At 46.8% G+C, this 18,537-nt stretch overlaps 1 protein-coding gene across 2 annotated transcripts; it reads left to right on the forward strand.

Annotated features, from left to right (window-relative positions):
- Positions 1-445: 445 nt before the first annotated feature.
- INSIG1 (insulin induced gene 1) lies at positions 446-10,617 on the forward strand. Of its 2 annotated transcripts, none has more exons than XM_085050265.1 (6): positions 446-520; positions 978-1,408; positions 4,148-4,272; positions 4,931-5,097; positions 5,558-5,657; positions 8,351-10,617. In XM_085050265.1, the coding sequence occupies exons 2-6, from the start codon at positions 994-996 to the stop codon at positions 8,378-8,380; spliced, it is 837 nt and encodes a 278-aa protein (XP_084906391.1). In that variant the 5' UTR covers positions 446-520; positions 978-993; the 3' UTR covers positions 8,381-10,617. The 2 variants fall into 2 exon arrangements, with proteins under 2 accessions (XP_084906391.1, XP_084906390.1); XM_085050264.1 differs by having other exon boundaries at positions 513-653.
- The last annotated feature ends 7,920 nt before the right edge of the window (positions 10,618-18,537 follow it).

An 18,537-nucleotide genomic window follows, 5' to 3' on the forward strand; every position in this document is an offset into this window, starting at 1 on the left:
TAGCCCAGGGAGGTGGTGGAGTCACTGTGCAGATGATCTAGAGGCGTCTGGACCCGGGTGATGTGTCTTAGTGGTTTAAGGGCTACAGTGGTGGCGCTGGGTTGACAGCTGGACTCCATAGGTCACTTCCAATCTTGACCATTCCATGCTTCTGTGACAGCGTCCCCACCGCCAGCACCTCCATCCCTCCGCCGCCCTGCCCTTCCCGCCCGGGGGCGGCGCGCCTTCCCCGCGCGCTCCCGCCGCCCGCCGCGTCCCCACGGCCCCGCACGGAGCCTTCCGCCGCCGCCGCCGCGGTGCGGGCGGAGCGGCCGGCCCGGGAGGCGGGTGGTGTGTCCCGCACGTCATATCAGCCGCCCGCCCGCCATTGGCTGCGCCGCCTCACCCGACCGGGGCCGCGGCCGCCCGGGGCTGGCGCGGCGGCTCCCGCGCCCGGCGCTCGCCCCGCCCGGCGGGGAGGGATCGGGCGGGGCGGCGGCGCGCAGCGGAGCGGCGGGCCCGGCGCTGCCTGCGGCCGCGGGTAGGTCGGCGGCGGGTAACGTGACATCCGCGGCTCGGGGCTTATAAACCTTACCCGGGGCGCGGGCCGGCGGCGCGCAGCCGGTAGGGAAAAGGCGGAGCGGCGGCTGGTGCGGCTTCCCCCCCACCCCGAGGTGAGCGGGCGGCCGGACCCGCGCCCCGGATGGCTGGAGGGGACGGAGGGGCCGGGGGCGGAGGTTGGATGGGTCCGGGTAGGGGAGCGAACCCCGTCCCCGCGGGACCTGACGGGGGTCGCGGGCGGGGATCCGTGTCTCCCGTGGGGACGAGGCGGCGCAGCCCCCGGGCCGCTCGGGTGGGTTGGGTCACTCCGCATCCACCGGCGCCTCTGGAGCCCGGTGGGTGCTGGAGAGCGGCGATGTGTGTCGGCGCAGAGAAAGGCGCCCGGCCTGACCCGCTGTTGGGAGCTTTACTAGCGTGTGTCTGTGCTTGTGTTTCAGGACTCCGGAGAAGCCAATGCCCAGGTTGGAGAGCTGCGCCTGGAGCTGTTCCTGCACTGCCGGAGGAAGGCACAGGACCCAGCTTGGGGACACGGCGGCGGGACTGGCCGCCAAGGTGGGCGAGATGCTGAGCTCCTCCGTGTCTAGCCCCTCGCTGGCGCTGGTGGGTCGCGGCGCTCGCAGCCCCAGCACCTCCAGCGCCAGCAGCAGCACCAGCAGCAGAAGCAGCGGAAGCAGCAACAGCAGCACCTTGAACTGGAGTCAGCACCTGGTGCAGAGGAGCGTGGTGCTCTTCGTCGTGGGTGCTTTCATGGCCCTGGTGCTGAACTTGCTGCAGATCCAGCGGAATGTGACTTTGTTCCCCGACGAGGTGATTTCCACTCTCTTCTCCTCCGCCTGGTGGGTGCCCCCGTGCTGCGGCACAGCAGCAGGTGAGTTGCTGATCTCCACGAGTGATTTTTGTTTTTTCCTCATCCTCTCGTGGAGGAGGAGCGGCGGTGGGGCTGAGTGCGTGACCCGTGCGCGTGGGAGCGGGTGCCAGAGTGGGAAACCAGCTCTTCCATCACACAGCGAGTGATGCGAACTCGGGCTTTTGGAAGGATGCGCGCCCAGCTCTAGCCACGCTCGAGAGCTGCCCGCGCGTTTCCGCGTGTCCCGGGGCCGGTTTTGAGCCGGTGCGCTCGGAGCGCGGGTGAAGCGGGGGTTTTTGTTTCCCGGGCTGGCAGCGCGGGTAAGGGGCTCGGGGCGCGGGGTGACCGCGGGCTTTTCGCGGCATTCCCGCGAGCCCCGCGCGGCGTTCCCGCGCTGCGCCCGCCCCGCGTCGGCCTGGGGGCGTGGCTTCCCCGCCCCGTGCCGCCCATTGGCTGCCGCCGAACTGGTGAGTGGCGGGCGGCGCGCGCCATTGGCTGCGGCCGCGACTGGCCACGGCTGGGCCACAACAAGGAAGTCACGTGCGGCGGCGCGCGCGGCCCTGTCACCGGCCTGGCCAGTGCCCACTGTCCCTGTCACCGGCCTGCCCACTGTCCCTGTCACCGGCCTGCCCACTGCCCCTGTCACCCGTCTGGCTCTGTCACCGGCCTGCCCACTGCCCCTGTCACCGGCCTGCCCACTGCCCCTGTCAGCGGTCTGTCCCTGTCACCGGCCTGGCCACTGCCCACTGCCCCTGTCACCGGCCTGGCCACTGCCCCTGTCACCGGCCGGGCCACTGCCCACTGCCCCTGTCACCGGTCTGTCCCTGTCACCGGCCTGGCCACTGCCCACTGCCCCTGTCACCGGCCTGGCCACTGCCCACTGCCCCTGTCACCGGCCTGGCCCCTGCCCACTGCCCCTCTCACCGGCCTGCCCCCACCCCTGCCACCCGCCTGCCCGCTGCCCCTGTCAGCGGCCGGGCCCCTACCCCTGTCACCGGCCTGGCCACTGTGACTGCCCACTGCCCCTGTCACCCGCCTGGCCACTGCCCACTGCTCCTGTCACTCGCCAGCCCTCCGCCCGCCTGGCCCCTGTCATGCGCCTGGCCACTGCCTGCTGCCCCTTGCCTGCTGCCCCTGTCACCAGCCTGCTCACCCTTGCCCACTACCAAGGTAACCTGCCTGGTGCCCACCCCTGTCAACTTCCTTCTTGCTGCCCCTTGCACCTGTCACCTGTCTGTCCCCTGTCACCTGCCCGCCCACAGCCCTTGCCTGCTGCTCTTGTCACCTAACCGTCCCCTGTCACCTCCCTGTCTCCTGCCCCTGTAACCTTCCCACCCTGCCTGCTGCCCCTGCCTGTCACCTGCCTGTCACTTGCCCCTTGCCCACCCCTACCCACAGCTGGGCCAATGCCACAGAAGGCTCAGGCCATGGTGTGGCTGTCACAGCAGCCAGCATGTACCCAGTGCATTATCGTTCATGAACCCTCCCCAGTTCATGTCAAAACAAAACAAGGCTTTGTTGAAGGATTGGGGAATTAAAAGTGAGTTAAATTTTAGGAAATGAACCACTGATAGTTAATAATTTGCATTGAAAATACTTTAAACAACCCTTGCATATTTTTGTTTAATGAAGTTATGTGAAGTTTGTTTGTATCACACAGTGAAGGGGGTATGAATGATAAACCACAAACTTGAATGAATAATGAACTGTGCAGTAAAAAGGATGACCTGGGATATTCCCCAATGAGAGTTCTCATAGTCCTGTCACAGTTGGATTAAACTTTGGAATTTAGCTGTTACCATAAGGCAAAAGTCCTGGTAGCAGGCACCAGCTGTTTCAGAACACGTCTGTTTTAGAATAGTGTGTCCCATAGCCTTCTTAACATAGAAGTTATTCCTCTTAAGAGTTTAAGGAACTTAAAAAAAAAAAAGAGAGTAGGAAAGGAAATGAATAAACACAGACGTTACATGCACTAAAAGCAGCATGTCTAACCCCAGGGTTGGTGACAACACAGAGCTGTAAGTCTTAGAAGAGTGAAATTCATCTGGTGTTTGTACTAGCAACTGGGATAACACTAGCCTATGTTTTTCTTCTGCAACCAATCTGCCGACTGATAAGGCTGAAAAAATTCTGTATGAAGATAAAAACTTTGTCTGATAATTAGTATGAGTAGTTATTTTTCCCTACTATAAACAGACTGATGGCACATGCTTGTTTAAGTTCAGCTCTGCTTTGGTTTGTTATCAAAATTCATCTGACATGGACAGGAGCACTGGGCTGACTTACAGGCCAGCAGAAGGAGAGAAAGCAGCTCTGCCAAGAAACTTTGAAGTCCAGGCAAATATTTAATTCAGGGCCTGATTCACAGCTGATGAATCACGTTCATAAAACTGTCAGCCCTGCACGTGAGCAATGAACTCATATACAACTCCTCGCAAAACTTTTATTATGCTTTGCTTTTATTGGTACAAGCGTTTGCTCAGGATGTCAAATAAAAAATGCCTTTGGATGAAAGGATCTTTAAGCCAGGCAGCTTAACAATGCAATATATATCTCTGCTTTAAAGCTTCCAAGAGAATACATCTTGTACTTCTCCAAAGTAGAAAGGGCATGTAATAATTGTCTTTTCTCCATCAGGCTTACAGTAGTGTGACGAGCACCTCACTGCTTTCTCAAGCACTTGTGTGCCAAGCTAAATGTAGTGATACTGGAGTAATCTTGTTGTAACAGCTGGTACAAGTGGTGTTGCTTCTGTTGCAGCTGTGGTTGGCCTGCTGTACCCCTGCATCGACAGCCACCTCGGGGAGCCCCACAAGTTCAAGCGGGAGTGGGCCAGCGTCATGCGCTGCATCGCCGTGTTCGTGGGCATCAACCACGCCAGTGCTGTATCCTTCAGCTAGTGCTTGCTCCATGGGCTCACTCTGTGCTCATGGATCTGTGTCTGCCACTCAGCTCTGGGGGAGTTGCAAAGGTAAAGGTGGTGCTTCTGGCAGAGAAGGTCTGTGAGACCTGCTGTGCACTGCAGTAGTTACTGCAAGATGTGTAACACAACCCCCTGGGAGGGAAGAGGGATCAGCTTCATTGTATGTTTTGTATAACTGCAAGTATAGCAGTGTAACTTGTGTTACTTTAATCTGTATCATGTCTACATGTAAAATTTAACAGAGCTAACTAGTGATGCACTAGTGAGAAACACAGAATAAGAGTGGGTTTTGTGTGGTGGATAGTGGTGGTTTGAGCAGAAAACCTAAGTCAGCTGGATTACCCAGCTTATTTGAGATAAAAATACATAAAAATATATTAAGATGTAGTATATTCTCTAGATGCTCAGTGTGACAAAAATTTATGTTGACTTTGCAGTCATGTTTCAGTCAGAGTCAACAAGAGCTATGATTGCTTGGCAGGTCTGAAAACCAAATTCTCAATGTATTGTGTTTAAAGACAGAGAATTGTGCTCACTTTCAGTTTGAGTTCTCCCTTGTTCATTTTCAGCAGCAGGATGTCTGCAGACTTAAAAGGATTGTCCTTAACGTCTTTTTCCAGAAACTAGATTTTGCAAACAACGTCCAGCTGTCCCTGACTCTGGCAGCCTTATCACTGGGGCTTTGGTGGACATTCGATCGTTCAAGAAGTGGGCTCGGACTTGGAATTACAATAGCCTTTGTAGCAACTCTGATAACCCAGTTTCTTGTATATAATGGTGTTTATCAGTAAGTTAAACTTCTAAAATACTATTTCGAATCTCCTGTGTTAGCTAAGGGCATGGGTGCATGTGAACTGGAACTTAGTTATTAACATATTTGGCACATTCTTATGAGAAGACATCGCCTTTGTCTAAGGTGATGGTGCAGTTGTTCCAAATGACCAGACTGAGAACTGGGGGTGGAAGGTGGGGAGCAGATGAATTGGGATGTATGTTAAAATTGTAACAGCTCAGAAGACTGAACTTTTACTGGCTCTCAGCAGAGTGAATTTCCAAATTTTACGGGCTAGGACATGGGGGTTTAGAAGCTTATGAACTTTACAGACTTCATTTGGTCTCCCAATTTCCTTCTTCTCTGTTGCTGCTTCTTTGTTTCAGTCCAGGGAGAAAGTTCTATAGCATCTTCTTACCAGTCTGTAAGATGATGAAAGTAACTTGTCTCTGACTTATTTCCTTTTCTTTCCTAGGTATACATCCCCAGATTTCCTTTACATCCGTTCTTGGCTTCCATGTATATTTTTCTCAGGAGGAGTGACTGTAGGAAACATAGGACGCCAGCTGGCTATGGTAATTACTGCATAATTAGTAGTTTCCTTAACAATCCAAATGCCTTCCATTGTTGTTAGTCCAAGAACAAACTATGCCTTGAAGGGTATGACTCAAACTGACAGACTTAAATAGATTTATTCCTAAGAGCTCAACTGTAAGCAGACAACCTTTGTTGCCAGTAGAGTGGGTATTGTCTTAGTAAGTGTTGGATTATCTTTTGTATTTAACTTTTTCCAGCAGCAGCCTAAATGAGACTGGAATCAGTACATTGCTCCTGCTCCATCACTACTTAGAATTAACATCTAAGGTAGCTGGAAAACTGAGACACTGATGGGCTTTCTCTTAAGTATTTATACTCTAAGATATATATATATATAGGGAAACACCCCTATATAGCATCAAATTCCACTGCTCTAGAATCAAATATTCTCTCTCTGATCACTTAAGACATGGTTCAAGTATATATGGGATAATACAAATTTCTATCTTGTTTGCTAGGTTCTTTAGGAATTATTTCCTTGTGGCACACTGCAGGGTAAACCCTGGCTGTGTGTTTGCACATCAGCCTAAGGCTTGGTTGTGAAAAGTGTTTGACACTGATGGATAGTAATAATAATTATTGTATTGCTTTAACTTCTGGCTTCTTTGCTGTGTAAGTCCTGTATCCTGGAAAACATCCTTCAAGTATTTAACTTTCCTAAGGCTGCTGTGGTTTAGGTGTCTTCAGTTTTTACTGAAGGAAGGAAATTTTAGGTTCTTTAAACACAAGTTCACTATTTCCCCTTCAAATCCCACTGGTGCATACAATCTGCATTTGGGTTTATTTAGGACTACATAAATGGGTGGAAGAGAAAGTGTAATTTCTCTTTTTAAATTTGCCACTCACATCAAGTGAAAAACATACATAAACTTCATTCTCTTGAAGCTTTGCTATTGCAGCAGAGTCTCAAAATAAAATTATAGTCAGTTTTATGCTACAGTTCTGTATTTCACACTTGCATATGCAGCGCTTCCAGTTGCTCTGCTGCTCCTGTTAGAAGGCAAAGGAAGGGAGCCTTAAACTAGAAAGAGCTAAAATGAATTTAGACACAGAGAACTTTTTTCCTTTTCACCTGGCATCTCACCTGCATGTAGTTAAAATCAGACTGGATCCTGCCTGCAGCTTTCCTGTCAATCTTGTAATTTTCATTATAAAGAAAGGGAGAAGTTGGCAAGGCAAAGCTTTTTATTCTGATTATTTAGAGGTATCCTCTTGTGTTTTACATTGACATTACTTAGCCAGGAAAAACTTGGAGAAGTGCAGCATTTTCATAGGAACAATTTTGCAAATCATCATGAAGCATTCAGTGCTGGAAATTCAAAGCAAAGTCTATAATTCAGTCAACCACATCTTTCTTCTAATTAGGTGACTCAAAAGTATCAAGTCTGTTTAGTCAGCCATTGTGGATGTGGCAGGAAAATGGAATGTAGCATTTTTTTGACCCATCCTTGAATAAAAGTTATTTCTGTGGCTATATTGTGCTTCAGCCCCTGAGCTATTTGCTGCATGTGACAGCTGCAGATCAAACAACAGATATTTTTTGGCCTTGTCCAGAGTAGAAGGTGGCACCTGTGGAAATTAGTGGAATAAGGTTGCTTTGCTTCTTCCTCAGCCCCTGTCTAGCTTTTAAAGTTAGGAAATAAATCAGAAGTAAAATGAAAAGTGTGCCTGAGCCATCTTCTTCCATGCTGATAAATTACCTGGAAGATGCTTGCTGGTTTCCAGTCCCTGGATTTCAAGGTAGCTCAAATGCAGTGACAAAGTGCAGTGTGACCTTTAAACAAACCTGCTGTTAGCAGAGACTTTTGGATTTGGTTTGATTTGTTGGGGGTTTTTTGCTACCAGCTTGAGGATGAAAGTCAGTGTTTTCTTTTAGTAGCTTTTATAGCAAAGCAGAGGTGAAGGTGCTGCTGCTGCCATCAGCTCTTTCTGCTCATTATGGCACCTGAAGTTGCTCAGTCAGTGCTCATCAGCTGGGTTAAGTGGATGGTAACATTTTGAGCTGTAACCATCATTCTCAACATCTGACAAATTAGGGTGGTGTTCAGAACTTGAGCCTCACAAATATCTTACTGTTTACTAGCGCTAGAGGCTGGAGAACTGAGAATGCATTCAGTACTTGAAAATATATTTGCATTTTGACCTTAGAAAGAGAACGTTACAAACTTTGTTTCAAAGAAAAGTTGGTTGAATTTCTTATAGTGACGTACTGCAGGGTTCCATAGTAGAAAAGGGACTTAGGAGGAAATGAACATCTCTGATACCAGGCTTTGACTGGAAAATAAAGTAACTTGTGGTTAAACACAGTTTGAAAAAGGGCTGTTAAAACTGAATTCATGTCCATTAAATGAAGCACTGCATACCTTCTACTAAGAAATAAACTGAGATCGAGAGGAAAGATAACAAAGGCTTATAAAAAGCAGTGCAATTGGCAGATGGATCTTTCAGATGCACTGATTGAGGCAGCAAACACCCATAGTGATTTTTTTTTTTTTTTTGGCCACAGTTAAGGAGCACGTCCTTGTTAAGCTTTTATAAGAAGCCATGCTTGCTAGGTCATTGTCAGCCTAACTGGAGTTAGTTGACTATTTAATAATTGAAAATACTGCGTGATGTGGTCACTTATCAGTTGGCATTAAAACCTAACATGTTTGATGTTTTTCATCCATAGGGTATTCCAGAGAAACCACACAATGACTAAGTCTTTGAGGAAGAGCGCCCGGTGCCAGTGTGAAAGCAACATTATGAAGATGTGTTCCTTTTAAAAACTGAAGATTATTTAGAAGAAATAATCTCTTTATGGGCTCACTGCACAAATGACTTGTGGGGAAAAAAAAATATTAATCCACTCTTAGAATAGCCAAGTGAAATTAACTGCTTATCTTGAAATCTTACCCTGATTTACCGCATAAGCATTTGCGTATGGCTGTTCTCTGGAAGAGTTTAACACCAAGTGCATACAACTGTTCAGGCTAAGTGGCAGTTTTCCAAGTATTAGATTCCACTGTAAGTTATTGAATCAGCTGCCGTGTTTTTAAAGCCTTGAAACTGAAATTTAATTACAAGCTCTTGTATCAGTGCCCAAAGGAAGTAGATCGATGGTGCTTAACAATGATGAAGTATGGTTTAATAGGAATAGTATTTATCCAAATCTTTAAAAAAATAGGGTTATTTAAAAATAAGAGTGATCGAAACAGATTAAAGGCATCGCACTAATGCTTTTAGGAGTCTTATGAAGGAATCATGCCCTTACTTGTAATGCTGCATTAAGTTTCTGTCTTTGACGGTGGAGAGGGTTTGAGGGATGAGAAGGTTGGAAGCCTTAGTTTGGAATTTCTAAATTACTTCAGCACGAGAGGTGAACACTGGAGACAATCTTGTTCAAACGTGAACCTTTATCAAGAGATTCCGAGTGGAAATTTCATTACTCCTGAGGCTTGCAGTTAGATTTGCAAGAATCGAGTTCTGGCCACAATTCAGTAAGAAATCTAAGTGTGTGTGGGTAGTTCTGCTTAATATTAGATACCTGCATTAGTGTCTCACCAAAGGACATCTTAAGTATCTCAGATGTCTGGTGTCACTGAAAAAACATGCATTGCATGTCATTGCTTGGCCATCAAGTGTGTGCCCCAAACTTCTTTGATTTGCCATTTCCTCCTAGAGCTGTCCTTTGAATCATGGTTTGGACTGAAATTATTAGAAACAGAATTGGGCCTAAAATGTGATTTCAACTGTATGTGAAGGATAGCAAACAGCTTGTTTTCTCAGTTCAGTTTCTGAAAGAGATCACTACTTGTTTTTACACAACCCTATAGAACTTGCAATCTGTGATTGCCTTCTTAAAAACAAAAAGTGCTTATGTCACTGCATTAAACATTTGGTGTTTCTTAATACATAGTTCTGGTGAGCACAACGTATTCATTTGATAGCTTAGACCACAGGAGACCTAAATAGCAAGTATTAGGTCTTAAAAGTTGAAGTGCAATGTACAGTAAGTCTGAGCCTCAAGTTCTCTTCCATATCGATCATTTCTTATGAGAGATTAAAGAGAAAAGGGTTCTGAGTTCATTTCAATGCTGCATGGAGTCAAATGGAGCAATAATTTATTTAACTAGTAAAGCTAGTTTTGTTGTATCTTACATTGAACCCAAATTTTTAGAAATACTCCAATTTTGTGGTTATGGTGTACTTGTAAACTTTTATGGATTTGCCTTTTTGTATTATACAACTTTTTTTTTTTTGGTGTTCTTTTCCAATCTTACATGGCTTCAGTTTTAGTTAGAGGCATCAGTTAAAGATTGAACCATCAAAAAAGATGTTGAGGCCAGGTAGCTCTTCTGGCTGTTTTCACTCTTCTAAGGGAATGCTAGCTACAAAAGTTTAGCACAAAGTCTATACTGCAGAGCAGACCCCAATTCTAACTTTGCTTTGGTGTAAATCAAGAGTAATTTCATTGGTATGAGATGCTTCCTCAAATGTTCAAAACCTAAATAATCAAATTTTATAGAACTACTTGAAGAGATCCAGACGGGTTCAGCTCAGCTGTTTTAAGAAGTTGTTGCCTGCTGGGGAGACAGCTTTGTAACCATCTTGAAACCCATTTCAAAATGTTATAAAACCAGATGTAAGTGAAGCTGACAGTGATCTCTGTGGATATTTGATAGAGAAGTATTTAAGATTTATTTGTAAAGACTGAAACTAAATCTGTATGTGTTAGAAATAATGCAGCCAAAAATGTAAGTCAAAAGTTCATTTTTTGCCAATACTTCTGAGTATCTTAACCAAAGTGATTTAAGTTTGGAAGAAGTGGGGAGGGGAGTGAAGAAAATTTGCACTATTCTGAATTTGAACACTTAAATTCTCATTCTTACTGATAAGTTTTCAGCGGTGTGTTTGGTTTTACACTTTTTTTACTATTAAAGTTTTAAGATCAAGCCATGTTTGCCTTGGACTCTGTGTGCTTGCATTATGCAGGAATCTTTCTTGAAAAGGACAGTTGTTATGGTTGCATAACAAATATTCAGTCATGCATATGCAGTGGTTTAAAAAAAAAAAAATCCTAAACTGAACTTGGCAAGATCAGCTCCAGCCTGGGCTGTACAGTTGAAGAAAAACAGTCCTGCTATTGTACCAGGAAAGCAGTGTGTGTTGTGGTTTTGTGGCTTTAAGTACAGAATCTTCCTGCCATTGTCTTCCAAGATGCTGAAATTTATAATCTGAAACAAAATATGGAGGGGAGGGGGCAGAGTAAACATGCAAATTCCTGTTGTGGGTTGGTTGTCTGCAGCAGTGATTACTAAAGTCTGAAGCATCTTGAAGAGTGCAAGCTAAGAATGAACTGGTAAGGCTAAGCAATTCTAATAGCAGCTTCCAAATTTAGACCAAAAAGTCTTCAATTTTACTGCATTTAAGTGTCTGGTTTGGACTTGTAGAAGTTGCTGCATTTTCAGTGGAAACAGCAGAATGACTTTTTGGTCAATCTTCTGTTGGCTTAGCTGAAGAAAGCTTCATTAGGAACTTCTTAAATATTTTAGCTTAAATAGCTTGTGTTTGTTTAACATCAGTGTAGCAGCTGAGAAAGTAAGTGTTAACAGCTCCAAGCCAAGGATAGTCCACATTCTCCAGGTACATTGATTTCCATAAAACTCCACTCAAATTCTGTGAAAAGGAATTTTAAAAAATTACATATATATACATAGAAAAGGTTGTGGGACACAGCCTGGTCTTGGAGAACTAAAGCATGATGATCTCCTTTTGAGTCAGGAGCAGGTGTACAAAGTTTATAACGAAAAAAAATACTATTCTCAGCAAGTGGGATGATTTGACGTGTGCATATATTCCTGCAGATCCAGTCTGTGGGTTGTGCAGCCTTTGGCTTTAATCATGGGGATTTGCAGGTGCTAAATTAGCCACAGGAGGGCCCATACTCTGTTCTCTGAATGCAGCAGGAACATATTGAGATGAATAATGAAATTAGGTCTCAATTGCCTTTACTGCACATCAGAGTAGCTCCAAAATTCATGAGAACAAAGCATGACATGCTGGACTAATTGAACAAAGCATATATGTGAGAGCTTATTGAGAGTCCTGTCTTGGAAACAGGTGAGAGGTGTGGAGGATTGTGGGTTTTGTCAGCCAAAAGGTGAAGAAATGCACCTATAGATAATGGTGACTTCTCTGGACAATGAAATACCACAGGAGTTGCCCCATATATAGTTTGGAGTCATCTCTCAGTGTTTAAATCCTTACATTGTGCAGTGATGATGTTCTGCCTTCATGGGCTGCAGATGGGGACAGATGAATTGTATATTCAATAAAGCCACAGTCCTCATGCGTGTCTGTGATAGGAGAGGCTGTAGATTGTGATGATGCTTCTGGCCTGCTCTGGTTAACTTTCAAACACAAAGTACATATGATAATTATGTACTTTGTATATGTATATAATTAAAATGTGGTCTTATAAATAATGCATTGCTACCCAAAATATAAAAGGTCAGCGCTTTACTGAGTTTTACTCGGTGAAAGTTTTTGTTCAGCTGCAAATCACGTTTTCTCTATTCCATTATGTATTGTTTGCGTATTAAGTAGCTTGCATGCTATTATATTGGGTTTTTTGAATCTCAGAGGAGTGCTACAGTGATTGCACAAACTTGCTGCATTTCCTAAGAATTAAAACATCAGCTACAAATCAGCAGAAATTAAACACAGCTCCATCATTTTCTCCCAGCTGGGATGGGGCTCCCTGTGGTAGCCAGGTGAGTGTCCCTTGGGAGTCACTGCCATGGTTTGGGGCTGGGAAGGGGAGGCCAACTCCTGCAGCTGCTGTGCAGGTCTCTTGCTCAAATGAATGCACAGGGAGTTCATCCTTTTCAAAGTATTTTAAAGTAGGTGCCAAAAAACTAAAATAAGGCTGGACTCGTGAGGGAGTAAAGGCCTGTGACAGAAGGGCTCACTGAGATGCTCCTGGAAAAATGTTGTTCACTTGTGACCATGGAGTTCTTCAAGGCAGAAGGTCTGGTGGCTGTTTTGGCTGCCTCCTGAATTGCATGATACTGGAGAGATCATACAATTATAGTTTGATTTGGGACCTTAAAGACCATCTGGTTCTAACCCCCCTGCCATGGGCAGGGACAACTTCCACTCGCCCAGCTTGCTCCAAGCCCCATCCAACCTGGCCTCGGACACTGCCAGGGATGGGGCAGCCACAACTTCTCTGGACAACCTGTGCCAGAAAAGACCACCAAGCACAAGGTTTGGGTGACCTGGAACATTTGTTACCATGTTGAAATGCATTGGTTTGATTCTGACCTTTGAAAAGTGGTCCAAGTTGTCTGACAGCTCAATGCTTCACTTCAAAAAAACTAAACCACTTTTTTTATAAAAATGAAATGAGCAATTTCAATTTCCAAACTTTTCTTCTGGTTGTTTTTAAAGTTACAGAAATGTGTAAGAAAGTGTTGGTTTAGGAATTATCTTCTGTTTTGATAAATCAGGATTATTTTTTCAAAATGAATAAGTTTTTCAAAAAATTTCTGATCACTTTTGATAAGTATCACCTTGCTTGTGCACCACCCTCATCAATCTTTTATTTTCTGCTCCAGGGTAACCACTTTCTTCTTTCTTCCTGCCCTTTCTTGGTTAAAGAGCCTCCTCTAGGCTCAACACCCTTCATCACCCTTCAGACCTCATCTTCCTCTCTGCCACCCCAATAGTGGCTTATAAGGCAGCCTGTGCTGGATCTGCAGTCTGCACACTCCACTATCTGGACCTTTTCATTCTCAGACTTTACTAGCAGCTTGTTCAAGGATTTTTTTTTCCTGTTTTCTTGCCTGTTGCTGTCAGAAACAATAAAAAGTCAGCCTGCTGGAAGGACCAGCATCCCCCATCTCAGCACCTGGGGGAGCAAGCAAGGAGCTGGCTTGCTGTGCAGAATCTCTGCCTTGTTCTGACAACTGCGTTCGGGAAGATGAACTGAAGTTTTGTGTTTAAAACAAACAAAACAACCCAAACAAACCCCAAGCTGTTCTGCTCTGGCTCAGAGGAGCAGCCTTGCAGTGCCAGCTGTGTCACTGTCACGTCGTACTGGAGACTGCTGGGGTTTCAAACAGCAGCACCTGGAGATGAAACACCTCAGGTTGTGTGTGAACTCTGGAACCTACAAGCCAAGCTTCAGTTTTTAATACCAGCACCTCTTGCACTGCTGCTGCCTTGTAAAAGAACAGGTTTCTGTTGAGTTTAATGCTAGGTATCATTTGAACAGATGTCATCCAAAAGCAAGAGAAGTTGTCTGTGATCCCTGATCGCTGCTGGTGTGCAGCTGACAGACCAAGCTCAAGGGTTCTTCTGGAGGAGTCTGTGCTGCTGAGCTCTTGACCAGCACCCTATAGCACAGAGCCTGGGCACGGTGTGGAGCTGGGCAGGAGGGAGGAGAAACTTGCTCTGATTTCTCCAGGAAATCTGCTGCTCCTGGGCTGGTGGAAAAGGTGACACGAGCTGATGTAGGAAGAAGGTGCAACGCATCCCCACCAGCATCCACTCCAGCCCACTCCAAATTTTGCCCTGCAAAGACCAGACAGCATAGTTCAGAAACCTCTGGAGGTGCAGATCTTGGGCTAAGGAAAAATCCCCGTGAATACACTGCTGACTTACCCAGCACTGGCAAAATAAACAGGGCAAAATTCAAAGCTCCAGGGGCTCTTTTGTGCAGCAGAGACCTTGTCCAGACAAGCAGAGCTGATTCATTTCCATGCAGAGCTCTGCAGAGATGAACTCCTTTGCCACCTCTAGCTTAAACATTTTTCCTTGCTTGGCTGAAGCACACAGACAGTGCAGTCAGTGACATCTCAGCCCAGAAAGGATTCAAACACGGGTGACCTGAGGAGCAGCATAGGTGAAGTCAGTGGGACTGCAGATGTGCTGAGCATCACGAGCAGCTGCAGGTCTGGAGTTCTGCTCCCAACCACAGCAGAGCAGCAGAGACTGTCACTGCTGAGGGCTGGAGGTCACACATGAATAATCCTCCTACCAAACCTCCCACAGGTCACCTTCCAAGCACCTTGCTTAAGGCTATTATGGAACAAGTTGAGGAAGAGTGAAAAAAATCATCAGGAAAAGTCATATCAGTAGTAAGCAACTGAGTTATCAACTCAGTGGAAGAAGATAGTAATGGTGTCTAACATAACCAGTCCTGATGATTTTACTCAGAATTTTAGCCTTTATTTTTTTTTTTTGTCTTTTCATGCAAAGAACACACCTGGTATCACCAGGGCAGATCTTGATGTCATTGTTTAGCTTTTGCTTCATCTTTACTCCCACAGCTTGTGGTGCTGCTGGGATGAGAGTCCTGCCGTGGTAGGAATGAGTCTGTGCTGAACACAAATTGAAGGTACCACCTGGGGGCTTGTGATTCTCTTGGTGGAACTCAGTTGCCAGGAATAAATATTCCCATAATTGTAGACACCCCAGGGTATTCCAGGCATCCCTGTGGGCTGGTAGATTTGGCACAAGAGATACATAGCCTCCAAAATTGGCAGCTGAAGACCACAGAAAGGATGTGGGACATCCCAGAATCACAGAATCACTTAGGCTGGAAAAGTATTTAAGGTCATCAAGTCCAGCTGGTAACAGAGAACTGCTCAGTCCATCACTTAATGATGTCCCTAAGTGCCACATCTACATGTCTCTTAGAGACCTTCAGGGATGGTGACTCCACCACTGCCCTGGGCAGCCTGTTCCAGTGCTTGACAAGCCTTAATGAGAAGAATTTTTTTCTAATATCCAGTCTAAACTTCCTCTGGCACAACTTGAGGCTGTTTCCCAAAATAGCACAAGGCTCGAGGTTTGAACCCCACCCTCAATGTGCACTAATCTGTGAACCAAAGACATCCATCAGTGCTAAAGGTGAGAAACACCAGGGTTTCAGGATTTTTCCAACAATCAAACATTGGAAGCAGACCATGAAGCCAGCAATGCAGTTACCTCAGCACCATCACACCCACAACTCATTGTCATGGGAAGGACCATTCTCCTGGAAGGTGCAGCCAGGTGATGGAAGTCTGAATGCAAATTTATGAGGTCGCTGGAACAAGCAGCCTCACACAGGAGCTGGTGAATAAGTCTTTCCCATCAGATCTGCAGTGGGATTTGGGGAAAGAACAGCTGCATTTGTCTGCCTGCTCCTTGGGCATGTTCCACCTGCTTAATTGAAGGCAAGTCCAAGTGAGCCATCTGTTGACCTGGTTGAGGAATCAGAGCTTCCCACTAATTTAAAAATATTTTTACAGGTTGTTAAAGGCCTAGAAGGAGAGGAGAGGTGGATAAAAAACAACAGTAAGAAGCTTTGCCTTAGAGGCACAGGTAATATCTGTAACAGCTGCTACACCCCATGCCTAAGCTAATTGTTAAATGAATCACCCTGGCAAAAGAAGCATTAATAAAGGGAAGCGAAGACTGAACATCTGGAAAATAATATGAAAGGGAAGAATTTTCATATTTTGGAACTCCTTGCTGGGTGGGAACTGCTTGGGGAGACAGCTCTAATTGCTTGTCTGAGAGAATGAAAAGCGAATCTATTCCCAGTCTGAAATCAGCAGTCATTGTGTATTCCTCTCTGCTCTCCTGTCCCAGTGCCACACCTGTTACGTGGGGCCCTGACCTGCAAATATCGAGACAAGCTCCTCATCTTCTGCTCCTGGGCCAGACAGCAATGTGGGTCCATAAAGGCAGTGGTGTGCACCAGCCTCCCCAGGACCTGGGGCTGAGCTCAGAAGCTCTTTTGAGCAGCCAAGTGCAAGATGCACTATCAAAATAAGGTTATTCTGGTGACACCTCTCTCTTGGTGCTGCTGGGTGGCTACCAGGGCTCATTAGATGAACCATCCTTCTGCCCAAGGCTGATGAGATTTCCTGGCAATGACTGTGGAGCAGGAGGAGAGAACACCAGGCCTTGTGCTGCTTGTTCCTGCTGTGCACTGCAACTCTTTGCTGGATACAGGGAGCTAAAAACGTGGCCAAGTTTCTCCTTCTACCAAAAAAGGACATGGCCAACACAGAGCAGAGTTCTCTATGCAAGCCCCCAGGGATAGCTGGTCCACCACAGAATGGAGCTCTGCAAAAACAGCCCACACCACAGTCTGAGTCAGGCCCTGCCCATGATTTGACACCAGAAACTGGGCTGGGTGAAATTTCAGAACATTCTTGGGTCTTGCTCAGCTTTGGCAAGGAGAGCCAAACTAGGTTACAACTGATACCTCTGACAGCAGGATGCTGGGATTTTAGCACACACCTGGAAAAGTGGTGATGCTGCAATAGCTGTGCTCTGAGTCTGACTGGGCTTAGCTTTTCTGCTCACCATTTCCTTGCAGCTAATGATTCTTATACCTTCCCTCCATTTGGTCTTCTCGCTCTTCTGCCCTTCTGCATTTTCTCAGTCTCTTGTCTTGGAGAGGAAGCTCCTTCACTTAACACCTCAAACAGCACTGTACAGCCAGGAGATCTCCATCCAGCAGAGAGCCTGTCAGCCCAGGGCTGCTTTCTGCACAAATGAGCCCTGGGTAGCAACTTCCTCAGGCATGTATCCAGCTGGACTCAGTGGGTCTGCAACAGGAGCAGGGGAGAGAAGCAGAGCTGAACCAGGGCTCTGCAGCAAGACAGGGTCACAGCTCTCTTCTTTCAGCACAACTGTAAAAGTCTGATCCACTTTTCTAAACAGAGCCTTAAAGCAACTCAACCACCCTCCAAACACAACGCTGCTCCCAGCCCAAGCTTGCAACGGATCACCAGCGGCACATCAAGCCCTTCCAGGCTTTTCATTTCCTCCTGCAAAAGGAGCGGGAGAGTTTTTGGGTATTTCACATTTTGTTTGTGTAGGTGAAGATGCCAACCTGAGTCCAGGCAGAGCTCTCAGTGGTACCCCACTCCTAAGATGCCCAGCACCACCCAGCATGCCCCAAATCTCACCCCTCTGGTGCCACTGAAAGGAGGACCTTGGACACCTGTCACTTAACTAGCTGAACACAAAACTTTCTCTAAATGGTTATTCCCATCTACTTCTTCCTGATGTTCTCCTGGAGCAGCTGTGCTTGGGAATGAGTTTTGCAGGCAGACCTGGCACAGGGACATGTTCCCAGCCCGCTCACTGCCTGTGCCATGGCACTGTGGTGTGCCACTCGGGAGGGATGTCCAGTGACACAGAGCTCAGGTGCCAGGCTCAGGGATGAAGAGGGACAGCATCCCAGGCACCCTTGGAGAGGAATGCCATGGAAGCACGGACAGGGAAGAAGCTGAGGCAAAAAGGGATCTGTTGGGGGGGCTGGGGCCGGGCAGGCGCATTCCCAAACATCCACGCAAGGATCCTAAAGCGTAATTATGAAATTTTAAAAAACAACTTGACGTTATAATTATAACGGTTCCTGGAGGAGCCGTGTAATTGAATTCTAGGGTGTCTCGCTCTCATTGCAGGCACTAACAAGAGAATGGCTCAGCTTCCCTCACAGCCTTCCCGGAGCCCTGCAAAGCTCGGGAGACACCCAACAATTCAATTATTGTTTCCCTCTGGAAAGCAGATCATTTTAGACACGCGGCCAGCTCTAATTACAAAGGAGAAGGGGGGAAAATTTCTTGTGTCCAAAATTATTTGACTCATTAAAAGGATTTACTTTCCGCCAGGCCTAAAGAGTGGAAGCTCTGGTGGAAGGATGGAAGGCAGAGAGGAGCAGCAACTCTGGCAGGAAGGAGAGGAACCCCATCCCCAGGAGCCTGAGCTCGGGGCTGAGCCCTTCCAGGTCTCCTTTTCCCAGGGTAAGCTGTTTTCCATGTGGAAGGAATGCAGCCAGAGCTGCTCGGGCAGGCAGAGCTCATG

The sequence above is a fragment of the Lichenostomus cassidix genome, chromosome 2 (genome assembly GCF_008360975.1).
Source record: "Lichenostomus cassidix isolate B80296 chromosome 2, HeHo_3.0, whole genome shotgun sequence".
NCBI classification, from domain to species: Eukaryota; Metazoa; Chordata; class Aves; order Passeriformes; family Meliphagidae; genus Lichenostomus; species Lichenostomus cassidix.

Excerpts from the sequence above, each read along its gene's own strand:
- INSIG1 (XM_085050265.1), top strand. The coding sequence starts at position 994 with ATGCCCAGGTTGGAGAGCTGCGCCTGGAGCTGTTCCTGCACTGCCGGA. Across the intron at positions 4,273-4,930 it reads GCATCAACCACGCCAGTGCT|AAACTAGATTTTGCAAACAA; the intron begins GTATCCTTCAGC and ends GTCTTTTTCCAG. Across the intron at positions 5,098-5,557 it reads GTATATAATGGTGTTTATCA|GTATACATCCCCAGATTTCC; the intron begins GTAAGTTAAACT and ends TTTCTTTCCTAG.